The 12,377-nt window shown below is 47.0% G+C and overlaps 2 protein-coding genes across 2 annotated transcripts; one reads left to right on the top strand and one right to left on the bottom strand.

Moving 5' to 3' along the window:
• Positions 1-707: 707 nt before the first annotated feature.
• LOC120925087 (olfactory receptor 6F1-like) lies at positions 708-1,931 on the top strand. Its single transcript, XM_040335966.1, has one exon. It carries the CDS (start codon positions 719-721, stop codon positions 1,715-1,717), a length of 999 nt encoding a protein of 332 aa, XP_040191900.1. The 5' UTR covers positions 708-718; the 3' UTR covers positions 1,718-1,931.
• Positions 1,932-10,620: 8,689 nt separating this feature from the next.
• LOC120945237 (olfactory receptor 5V1-like) lies at positions 10,621-11,626 on the bottom strand. Its single transcript, XM_040359249.1, has one exon. It carries the CDS (start codon positions 11,563-11,565, stop codon positions 10,621-10,623), a length of 945 nt encoding a protein of 314 aa, XP_040215183.1. The 5' UTR covers positions 11,566-11,626.
• Between the last annotated feature and the right edge of the window lie 751 nt (positions 11,627-12,377).

The following is a 12,377-nucleotide window of genomic DNA, read 5'->3' as shown; positions in this document are numbered from 1 at the left end:
CCACCGCCACACCTCTGTCCAAGTATACCACATCCACCGCCACACCTCTGTCCAAGTATACCACATCCACCACCACGCCTCTGTCCAAGTATACCACGCCCACCGCCACCCATCTGTCCAAGTATACCACGTCCACTGCCACCCCTCTGTCCAAGTATACCACGTCCACCGCCACGTCTCTATCCAAGTATACCGCGTCCATCGCCACCCCTCTGTCCAAGTATACCACGTCCACCGCCACCCCACTGTCCAAGTATACCACGTCCACAGCCACCCCTCTGTCCAAGTATACCACGTCCACCGCCACGCCTCTGTCCAAGTATACCACGTCCACCGCCACGCCTCTATCCAAGTATACCATGTCCATCGCCACCCCTCTGTCCAAGTATACCACGTCCACCGCCACCCCTCTGTCCAAGCATACCACATCCACCGCCACCCATCTGTCCAAGTATACCACGTCCACCGCCACCCCTCTGTCCAAGTATACCACGTCCACCGCCACGCCTCTATCCAAGTATAGCCTGTCCACAGCCACCCCTTTGTCCAAGGTTATACTTACCTCTTCATAAAAAGAAATCATGTTTGTCTGACAACTTCTGTCTTTCATGAATCCATGCTGTCTGCTGCTTAAAATATTATTTTCCAGGAAGAACTTGTCTATGTGGTCTTTTATTAATCTCTCCAGTATCTTTCCGACTATAGAAGTTAAACTAACATGTCAATATTAACCATCACTCTTTCACAGGTGTCTCGTCAATGGAATGAAACAATTGTCGTAGACGTCCTGGTTGTTGGGTTTGACGGATTTAATGAATACAGAATTCCACTTTTCCTTCTCGTATTGATTATCTACATCATTACCTGCATTGAGAACGTCCTGATCATCTCTGTAATATGGAAAAGTCCTCATCTCCACACCCCCATGTACTTCCTGATCAGCAATTTATTTCTTTGTGAATTTGTTGGTACCACCGGCATTGAACCGTCGGTGCTGCAAAACATCCTATGGGGAAGAAGCGTTGTTCCTTATGTTGATTGCGTTATCCAGATAAATGTAGTGATCGCTGTTTTAGTCTTTGAGACTTTTCTGCTGACTCTGATGTCCTATGACCGATATTTGGCGATATGTCACCCATTGAGATATGCTGCTCTCATGCACAATAGACTGTGCCTGTATCTTATGATCGGCTTTTGGTTGTTTTCAGCTGCGGTTGTAGCCGTTTTATTTTACTTCTTTATGTGTCTAAAATATTGTGCCCCTATTATCATCTATTATTTTTTTTGTGAATACACGGCATTCTCTACTCTGGTGTGTGTTTTGTCAGACACAAGACCCATTTCCATATACGGCTGGGTGATAAGTTATCTGGTTAATCTACCTTTTGGGTTTATTGTCTTGTCCTACATACTGATCATCATCTCCATCCTCAGGATAAAGTCATCAGCCGGGAGACGGAAGGCCTTCTCCACCTGCAGCTCCCATCTCCTGGTGGTCTCTTTATATTTCGGAATACCATTTGCTACATATATACTGTCATTTACTTCAACATTAAGTGACAGCGTTTATAACGGACTCACCTTTATATACTTTTTGGTGCTTCCCATGTTAAACCCCATCATTTACACTTTAAGGAATCAGGACATTCATAAAGCTTTGAAGACATCAGTGAACGACATGAAAGAATATTGTGCCATTAAAGGACATTCAGGATAAGGAAACATTCAAGAGTGAGAAATAATGTTGTGAACACCACTGTTATAGGGCGTGGATTTATTTGTGTAGGATACACTGAAAAAAAGGGCAAATGTTCTAAACGCTTTTTCTTTGTCTGTGTTCTCTAGGTTGTATGGTAGTTTATTACACTGGGCCGTCTTTAAGGCAGAACATGTGATTGTTGTGGGGCCCAAAAAGCAGCTGTCTCATACTTGCCAACTATCCCAGTTTAAATTCCCTTGTCCCTTGAAGTTTTAGTCCTGTGCTGTGTCCTGATATCTCAGTGTGAAGTGCTGCTACTAATGCCCAGCTCTGCCCTATTGTTGTGTACAGATGACTCACCTGCAGACCTTGTGTTTACATGTAAATAACAGCCATTCATATGTAAATAGCGGCAGCATTCATATGTAAATAGCTGAGGCTGGCGGCATTCATATGTAAATAAAGGCGGCATTCATATGTATATCATGTCCCTCTGCAGTGAAGAGATGATGTGCTGTAACCTCTAGCAATCAATCAGTGAGCAGTATTACTGTACAGTAATCTCTAGCAACCAATCAACAAGAAGAAATCATGTGCTGTAACCTCTAGCAACCAATCAGTAAACCGTAATGTGTAATGTAACCTCTAGCAACCAATCAGTGAGCCGTAATGTGTAATGTAACCTCTAGCAACCAATCAGTGAGTTGTAATGTGTGCTGTAACCTCTAGCAAACATTCAGTAAGTGTTAATGATATGCTGTAACCCCTGGCAACCAATCGCAATCACTGCCTAATCTGATACAGTAAACTGATTTTAAGTCTAGCTGATATTTATTGTATGTCTCAGAGCAGGTGGAGAGCAAAATTGCCTGGGGTGGGCCAAGAATTTTTTTGCCCAGTGAACAATCAACATTAAAGATGGACCTGGTATTACATGTTGTGTTCCCTTGTCTGACTCCCAAAGAAAATCCTTAGTGTCTGTTTAGTTGAAGTATCGGTAACCATAAGGCCTTGTACACACGAGCAGACATGTCCGATGGAAACGGTCCGCGGACCATTTTCATCGGACATGTCTGCTGGGAGCATTTGGTCTGATGTGTGTACACACCATCAGACCAAAATCCCTGCGGACAGAGAACGCGGTGACGTAGAAGACACCGACGTTCTCAAACACGGTAGTGCAATGCTTCCACGCATGCGTCGAATCAATTCGACGCATGCGCGGGATTTCGGGACGCTGGTTATACGTCATAACCAGCGGACATGTCCGATTAGGTGTACTAACCATCGGACATGTCCGACGGACATGTTTCCAGCGGACAAGTTTCTTAGCATGCTAAGAAACTTTTGTCCGCTGGAAACCTGTCTGCTAGGCCGGAAACCTGTCCGCTAGGCCGTACACACGGTCGGACATGTCCGCGGACCAGTTTCAGCAGACATGTTCGACCGTGTGTACAAGGCCTTACAGCCCTATTGCATGATGTTCCTTTCTTTTGTGTTGCTTTAGCTCTTCCATGAATGGAAGTTGGCTTTTTGAAGTTCCCTGTGGACTAGTTTTGTGGGTCTTCAAGATGGATATTGAGTTCTATAATAATTTTTTTATGGAGCAGTTTTGTTTGGTTTGACCACAGTCAGTGTCTTTGTTTGGTAGAGACTGGTGTTCTTGGAGCCTTGTGATGCATTTTTGAACTTGGAGTTTTGCCTTGTGTGATGGAGACTGTTGCTCTTGGAGTTTTGCCTTGCTTGGTGGAGATTGTCATGCTTGGTAGAGACTGGTGCTCTCGGGTTCACTCTCCGACTTGTTCACTCTCCAACTTGTTCGCTCTCCGACTTGTTCACTCTCCGACTTGTTCGCTCTCCGACTTGTTCACTCTCCGACTTGTTCACTCTCCAACTTGTTCGCTCTCCGACTTGTTCACTCTCCGACTTGTTCACTCTCCGACTTGTTCATTCCCGACTTGTTCACTCTCCGACTTGTTCATTCCCGACTTGTTCACTCTCCGACTTGTTCATTCCCAACTTGTTCACTCTCCGACTTGTTTACTCTCCGACTTGTTCATTCCCGACTTGTTCCCTCTCCGACTTGTTCACTCTCCGACTTGTTCATTCCCGACTTGTTCACTCTCCGACTTGTTCATTCCCGACTTGTTCACTCTCCGACTTGTTCATTCCCAACTTGTTCACTCTCCGACTTGTTTACTCTCCGACTTGTTCATTCCCGACTTGTTCACTCTCCAACTTGTTCATTCCAGACTTGTTCACTCTCTGACTTGTTCATTCCCAACTTGTTCACTCTCCGACTTGTTCATTCCAGACTTGTTCACTCTCTGACTTGTTCATTCCCAACGTGTTCACTCTCCGACTTGTTCACTCTCCGACTTGTTCATTCCCGACTTGTTCATTCCCCGACTTGTTCACTCTCCGACTTGTTCATTCCCCGACTTGTTCACTCTCCGACTTGTTCATCCCCAACTTGTTCACTCTCTGACTTGTTCATTCCCGACTTGTTCACTGTCCGACTTGTTCATTGCCGACTTGTTCACTCTCCTCCGACTTGTTCATTCCCGACTTGTTCACTTTCTGACTTGTTCATTCTCGACTTGTTCATTCCCTGACTTGTTCACTCTCCGACTTGTTCATTCCCGACTTGTTCACTCTCTGACTTGTTCACTCTCTGACTTGTTCATTCCTGACTTGTTCATTCCCCGACTTGTTCACTCTCCGACTTGTTCATTGCCGACTTATTCACTCTCCTCCGACTTGTTCACTCTCCGACTTGTTCATTCCAGACTTGTTCACTCTCTGACTTGTTCATTCCCAACGTGTTCACTCTCCGACTTGTTCACTCTCCGACTTGTTCATTCCCGACTTGTTCATTCCCCGACTTGTTCACTCTCCGACTTGTTCATTCCCCGACTTGTTCACTCTCCGACTTGTTCATCCCCAACTTGTTCACTCTCTGACTTGTTCATTCCCGACTTGTTCACTCTCCGACTTGTTCATTGCCGACTTGTTCACTCTCCTCCGACTTGTTCATTCCCGACTTGTTCACTTTCTGACTTGTTCATTCTCGACTTGTTCATTCCCTGACTTGTTCACTCTCCGACTTGTTCATTTCCGACTTGTTCACTCTCTGACTTGTTCACTCTCTGACTTGTTCATTCCTGACTTGTTCATTCCCCGACTTGTTCACTCTCCGACTTGTTCATTGCCGACTTATTCACTCTCCTCCGACTTGTTCATTCCCGACTTGTTCACTTTCTGACTTGTTCACTCTCCGACTTGTTCTTTCCCGACTTGTTCACTCTCTGACTTGTTCACTCTCCGACTTGTTCATTCCTGACTTGTTCACTCTCCGACTTGTTCACTCTCTGACTTGTTCACTCTCCAACTTGTTCACTCTCTGACTTGTTCACTCTCCGACTTGTTCATTCCCTGACTTGTTCACTCTCCGACTTGTTCATTCCCGACTTTTTCACTCTCTGACATGTTCATTCCAGACTTGTTCACTCTCTGACTTGTTCATTCCCGACTTGTTCATTCCTCGACTTGTTCACTCTCCGACTTGTTCATTCCCCGACTTGTTCACTCTCCGACTTGTTCACTCTCCGACTTGTTCACTCTCCGACTTGTTCACTCTCCGACTTGTTCACTCTCTGACTTCTTCACTCTCCGACTTGTTCACTCTCCGACTTGTTCATTCCCCGACTTGTTCACTCTCCGACTTGTTCACTCTCCGACTTGTTTATTCCCGACTTGTTCACTCTCCGACTTGTTCAATCTCCGACTTGTTCACTATCCTACTTGTTCACTCTCCGACTTGTTCATTCCCTGACTTGTTCACTCTCCGACTTGTTCACTCTCCAGCTTGTTCACTCTCCAGCTTGTTCACTCTCCAACTTGTTCACTCTCCGACTTGTTCATTCCCTGACTTGTTCACTCTCTGACTTGTTCGCTCTCCGACTTGTTCATTCCCCAACTTAGTTAGGGTAGGTGGTACACTTTGGTGGGGGTGGGTCAGCCATGCCTCGTGAACAGAGGACACGGGGGCACTCTTTACGTCTAGAGCAGGGGTGGCAAACTCAAATTCATCGGGGGCCGCATTAGCAGTATGGTTGCCCTCAAAGGGCCGGTTGTATCTGTAAGACTACGTGTCCACTATTATCATAAATAATTGTCACTTCATTTGTTTATTACTGGTTTTATGGAGCGCAGGATTCAGGAGTTTGCTGCATACGAAATGCAGGATACAGGAGTATGCTATGGACCGTGTGCAATATCTGACCTCTGCACCCTCCACTCTCCTTCCATCCACCCTGGGATAAGATGGTGGGGTAGGATGAGATGGGATGGAGTGGGATTAGATGGGATGGGGTGGGGTGGAATGGGGTAGGATGGGATGGGGGTGGATGGGATGGGGTGGGGGGTGCCGTAGGATGGGATGGGGACGAGATGGGGTGGTATAGGATGGCATGGGGTGGGGGTGGAGTGGGATGGGATGGGGTAGGATGGGATGGGGTGGGGCAGGATGAGATGGAATGGGGTATGGTGGGGTGGGGTGGGATGGGCTACCTGACATACATGGACCTACCTGACATACACAATGACTTCACCTACCTGACATACACTGACCTCACCTACATGACATACATGGACCTACCTGAAATACATGGACCTACCTGACATACACTGACCTCACCTACCTGACATACACTGACCTCACCTACCTGACATACATGGACCTACCTGACATACATGGACCTACCTGACATACACTGACTTCACGTACCTGACATACACTGGCCTCACCTACCTGACATACATGGACCTACCTGACATACATGGACCTACCTGACATACACAATGACTTCACCTACCTGACATACATGTAACATGGACCTACCTGACATCATGTGTCACAGCATCCATCCAGCCAGCCAGAAAGGAGGGGAGGAGAGGAGAGGAGAGGAGAGGAGATACATGGAGACAGCACAGGTAAGCAGACATCAAGTAGGTAGGAGGCAGACAAGCAGAGCTTCCCCTTTTGGGTGAGCTCCGCATTAACTACATGAACAATCAATCTGCACAGCAAAGGAACAGAGGGTAAAATACTACATACATAAAGTAACAAAGCTGTCCTGTGCATATAATATATCTGCTAGAATGATGCCTCCCCAGCACTCTGAGCCCCTCTACACCCCAGATATCCCCCCAGCACTCTGACCCCTCTACACCCAGATGTCCCCCCAGCACTCTTAACCATCTACACCCAGATGTCCCCCCAGCACTCTGAACCCTCTACACCCCAGATGTCCCCCCAGCTATGTGACCCCTCTACACCCCAGATGTCCCCCCAGCACTCTGACCCCTCTACACCCCAGATGTCCCCCCCAGCACTCTGACCCTCCTTACCCCAGATCCCCCCCTCAGCATTGTTTTCCCATACACCCTTGATATCCCCCAGCACCATTATTCCAACCATGTAGTACCCCCTTTTCCAGTGGAGATGCAGTGCATGTAAACTTTTGGCTCTGTGTCCACCTCCAGCACTGGACTCACATATACCAATCATGCTGGCAGAAGGAGGGGCAGAGGAGGGAGCATCCCTGTGGGCATTCCAATGCCTTCGGTGCAAACAATGCTGGACAGCTGGGATCACCATGACACCATCCACAATGCCACTTCCGCAGGTGGGCTCTCACTCAGCAGCTCCAACTCCAGTTCCTACCCCGCAGCCTCCAAGTCCCGAGCATTTAAGCTGCATGGGGCAGGGTCAGAGTATCACTGGTGCTCCGGCCCTGACCCTCCCCAATGGCTGTAAAATAATAGGTATCGTTCTGCACAGCGCACCGCTGCCAGCCTGCCTCCCCTGTGTATCCATCACTCTCAGTGCCATTGTGGGGCCCCCAATTTTGGGGCAGCTTGGGCTCAAGGACCAGCTGCTTTGGGGAAAGTGCAGGCCCCCCATGCAGCTGGGGCCCCTGGGCAGTGCCCAAGTGTGCCCACTCATTAAGACAGCCCTGCCTGGTCCCCCACATGCGCCTCTGGACCTCCCTGTCCTCCTCTGATCCCCTATATGCTCCTCTGGTTCCCCACATGTTCCTTTAGTCCCTCACATGCTCCTCTGGTACCTCCTGTGCTCATCTGATCCCTCCCGTGCTCCTTTGGTCCCCTACATGCTCCTCTGGTCCCCTACATGCTCCTCTGGTCCCCCACATGCTACTCTGCTCCCCCTGTTCCTCTCTGTTCCCCCACATGCTCCTCTGTTCCCCCACATTCTCTTCTGTTCCCCCACATGCTTCTCTTCTCCCCCCATTCTCCTCTGTTCCCCAACATTCTCCACTCTTCCCTCTATTCTCCTCTGTTCCCCCACATGCTCTTCTGCCCCTCACCCCAGCGCTCACCTCCTCTCCCTGGCTAGCTGTGCAGTAAGCGGTAGTGGACAGGCTAAATACAGACATGATCCTCCACACTGAGAAGCTGATCACATGATCAGAAAGACAGGCAGCCACACATATCCTTCCATCCTGCCTGCTGCTGCGGAGAATCTAGATGGAGAGTGGGAGAAGGAAAGAGCAGGAGAACGAGTGTCGAGGAAGGATATGTTACAACTGTGTGCTGCTGCCTGTCTTTCCGTGTGATCGGCTTCTCAATGACGACTCCTAAGGATCATGTTGGTATTCTGCCTGTCCACATACTGCACAGCTAGCCAGGGAGCGGGGGTGAGCATTGTGAGGCTGGGACCAGAGGAGTGGGGGGCATACAGCAAAGACAGCTGATTAGAGGTAAGGCACACACCCCCACTCGTCATAGGCAAAGGGAGAAAGGCATGTGCAGAGCTCTGCTCTTAGACGGCAAGATGACTGCTAATCTATTTATAGCAACCTCCCCGTCACTCACTTCTATCTTACGTCTCAGAGAGCGTGTGAGAAGTTATCAGGCTGATAACAGAGCTATGGAACAAGAGACAGCTACAGGACACAGTGCTTTGGAGAGAGATAAGAAAACACTACAGATATATGTGCCCAGCTCAAATTTAATGAAACGGGTTTGCATGTACTTTACATGATCAGAATAAGGGGGAACAATGTAACAATAATACAGGGCAGCCACCAGATCTCTCAGTGTTGATGTCAAGACCAGAATCTGAACCCATGACCTCTGCTGCATCTGAAAGTAGCTCTCCTTCTCCTGCTGGACAGCACCCTGTCTGAACCCTTGGATAATCTTGTCTTTGACCTGGTTTTTGGTGAACCTTGAACGCCTTGCTCCTCCAATGAACTTCCTATTAAGGCCATGTCTTTGGACCCTCTGTTTGCCAGATCATTGCCAATATCTTGCTCATTTGCATACCTGCAGCTGTCCTTATTTCTACTACCACTCATTACTGACCTTTAGCTTGTTCCTCGACTATGCTTACTCTTGTTCCCTACCTGCAACCACTTATTACCAACCTTTGGCTTATTTGTTGTCTATGCTTCTGTTTGATCCCTACCTGCTATATCTGCTACTGGACCCTGGCTTGCTCACCTCCTGGTAGGGCAATTCTAAGGACTGCGACCTGGTACTAACATGCAGCAAAATCCATCTCCTCCATCAAGAGTTCTGGTGAATACCGGTTAGGGATTAGACCATGTATCTCAGGTGAGTATCCAGTTGGTCAGTGGGAGTCACTCTATGCATTGAGGTGAAAAACCTCCTGTAATGCTGTAGCCCCCCCCCCCCCCGAACCCCCGTTTTACTTACCTGTACCCCCTCTATCTCATGGTAGGGACGAGTACACTAGCAAAAGCCGGTGTCTCGGGTCCTGATTGGATGGAATGATAGCAGCGCAGCCATTGGTTCCTGCTGCTGTCAATCAAATCCAATGACGCGGCGCCCTGCTTTCTGTGTGAATGGACACAAAGGACACAGGAGCGCGCCTGCACGGGTGCCCACGAAAAAGAGTGCTTCTATGACGGGGAACTTGAGAAAAGGAGGAGCCAGGAGCCCAGTAGATGAGGACCGGGGCCACTCTGTGCAAAACCAACTGCACACCGGAGGTAAGTATGACATGTTTGTTATTTAAAAAAAATAAAACCTTTACAACCACTTTAAGCTGATAACACACAAACAATTCTAATTTATTGTGTCTTTATTGAACACACCCAATAAACATTCACAGTGCTTTAGGAAGAGGTAAGTGAACCCTTGAAGTCAATAGCTGGTCAAAACTCCTTAGGTGGCAATGGGTGCAAGCAAGCACTTCCGTAGCTCTGGACCCGACCTGCACAACATTTAGGAGGAGGTTTTGACCATTCCTCTTTGCAAAATTGCTTCAGCTCAGGCACATTTGTAGGATGTATGGTGTGGCGGCTCTCTTGAGGTCATTCCACCGCATCTCTATTGGGTTAAGGTCTGGGCTCCGATTGGGCCATTCTAATATTAACCTATGACTTAGCCCTGGTGGGCGGAGTTAAATTTGTCAGAGGCGTGTTTTTTGGGTGGAGGCATATAGGTCGAAGCCGACCTTTACTCGCATTCCATGGTGGTTGGCTGGGAGAGCGGTACTTTTTCTGCTTACTAGCGCATATCGCTTTGGATGGACATATACAGCCTGCACCCCTTCACCCGTGGATCATGGATACAGTATTCCTGGCTTTGAGCGATGTTCCAAGTATATGAAGGAAAAATGTCTATGTTTAACGTACATCCAAAACAGGGTGATGCTGCGGGTGTACCAGTAATCGGTGTGCCACCGTCCCGATATTAATGGAATTGGCTAAAGGCTAGTTATTTTGGACTTGGATGTTCCAAGTATAGCTTATGGGCCATTCCAAAAGGCACATTTTCTTTTTTCGAAGCCAGCCTGTGGTGGATTTACTTTGATGCCTTTTTGAATCCATTTTGATAGAATATAATACAAATGTATTTGTTGTATGCTAACAATAAACAGTTTTAATTTTACTTATTGCTGCCTGCAGAGCTTTATGAAAATCATGATTCCTTAAAGTATAAATGATGGGGTTGATCATCGGTGTCACTGAAAAGTATGTGAAGGACAATCCTTTGTAGACATTGAGATAATGGTCACTCCTCGGCATCCCGTATAAGCAAAACAGTGCTGTGTAATATAAAGTCACCACTAGGAGGTGTGAGCTGCAGGTAGAGAAGGCTTTCTGCCTTCCCGCCGACGTCTGTATCCTGAGGATTGTATATATAATAAAGACGTAGGACAGAACAATGAAAAAGAAAGGCAATATCGTCAATGTAACGCTGACCGATAAGGCAAATAAAACAAGAGTCGTTATGTCTGAGCAGGCAAAGGACACATAAGGGGTGAAGTCACAATAAAAATGATCGATGGTCAGAGGGCCACAAAATTCAATATTTAGTACGTAGTAAAATATAACTATAAGGAATATCAATGAAACAAGCCAAAACATGGTTACAAAATAGAAGCAGAGTCTGTTGTGTATGAGAGCGGAGTATCTGAGAGGTCTACAAATGGCCAAATATCTGTCGTATGACATCAAGGTGAGCAGCAAAGTCTCAATGATCGTTACGGCTCCGGATACATTTAACTGGACAGAACAGCCGAGGTGGGAGATGACGGGTTTTCCGGAGAGCATGTGGTGCAGTATCAGGGGGACCAGATCCGTTGTGTAGAGAAATTCACAGAAGAGCAAATTGCCGATCAGGATGTACATGGGACAATGGAGACGAGGGCTTATACATACTAAAATTATAATCAGGATGTTCTCAATGCAAGTCAATGAGTATATGATCAGTAAGAGAAGGAAGAGAGGGATTCTGTATCCAGTGAGGTTCTCAAATCCAACAATCAGGACTTCAACATTGACTGTTTGATTTTTTTGGTGTGCCATCTGTGAAAGGAACGGACTGACAGTTATTAAGCTACATTGTTAGTCAGGTTGAAAAAAGTCCATCCAGTTCAACCATAAAAAAATATATAAAATAATATTGTTTTTCCAGCAAGAACTCATCCATGTGGTCTTTTATTAATCTCTCCAGTATCTTCCCAACTATAGAAGTTAAACTAACAGGTCTATAGTTACTTGGTAAAGACTTTGATCCCTTTTTAAATATGGGCACTACATAGGCCCTGCGCCAATCTAATGGTACTATTCCCATCATTAATGAGCCCCTAAAAATTAGATACAATGGCTTTAAAATTACAGAGCTCAATTTTTTTAGGATCTGTGGGTGGATGCCATTTGGTCCAGATGCTTTATCCACCTTTATTCTGTCTAAATATTGCTGGACCATATTACCTTTGAGCCATTGTGGATTTGGGGCTTTGTCACTACCACCCCATTATAAACATGAGCTCCCCCATGCTGTAACTACTAGTGGTATTAATCTGTATGCTTTTAGTGACTGGTGTGTTCTTTGAAGCCCAATAGGGAGTGGGTGGAACCTTTGCAGGGAGACTGCTGATTATACCCAAAGAAGAAGGGTTCTTCTCTCCCCAACATGATGGCAGAGGACTAAAACAAGGAACCCTCGCCGCTCCAGGTAAGACAAGGAAGCCCAATAGACCTGGTGGGTCCCCCCCCCCCCGGCTCGCCTCCACCGACAATGGAATACGAAGAAATGGCTGCAAACCAAGAATGATCCAAGATCCTTCATTGGACAACCAAGATGACACCACAGAACAAGATTGCCTAGTAGACAT

This window comes from Rana temporaria, chromosome 1, assembly GCF_905171775.1.
Source record: "Rana temporaria chromosome 1, aRanTem1.1, whole genome shotgun sequence".
NCBI lineage: Eukaryota > Metazoa > Chordata > Amphibia > Anura > Ranidae > Rana > Rana temporaria.
The sequence above is the reverse complement of the archived record's forward strand: the minus strand, read 5'-3'. Positions and strand labels throughout refer to the sequence as shown.

Excerpts from the sequence above, each read along its gene's own strand:
- LOC120925087 (XM_040335966.1), top strand. The coding sequence starts at position 719 with ATGTCAATATTAACCATCACTCTTTCACAGGTGTCTCGTCAATGGAAT.
- LOC120945237 (XM_040359249.1), bottom strand. The coding sequence starts at position 11,565 with ATGGCACACCAAAAAAATCAAACAGTCAATGTTGAAGTCCTGATTGTT.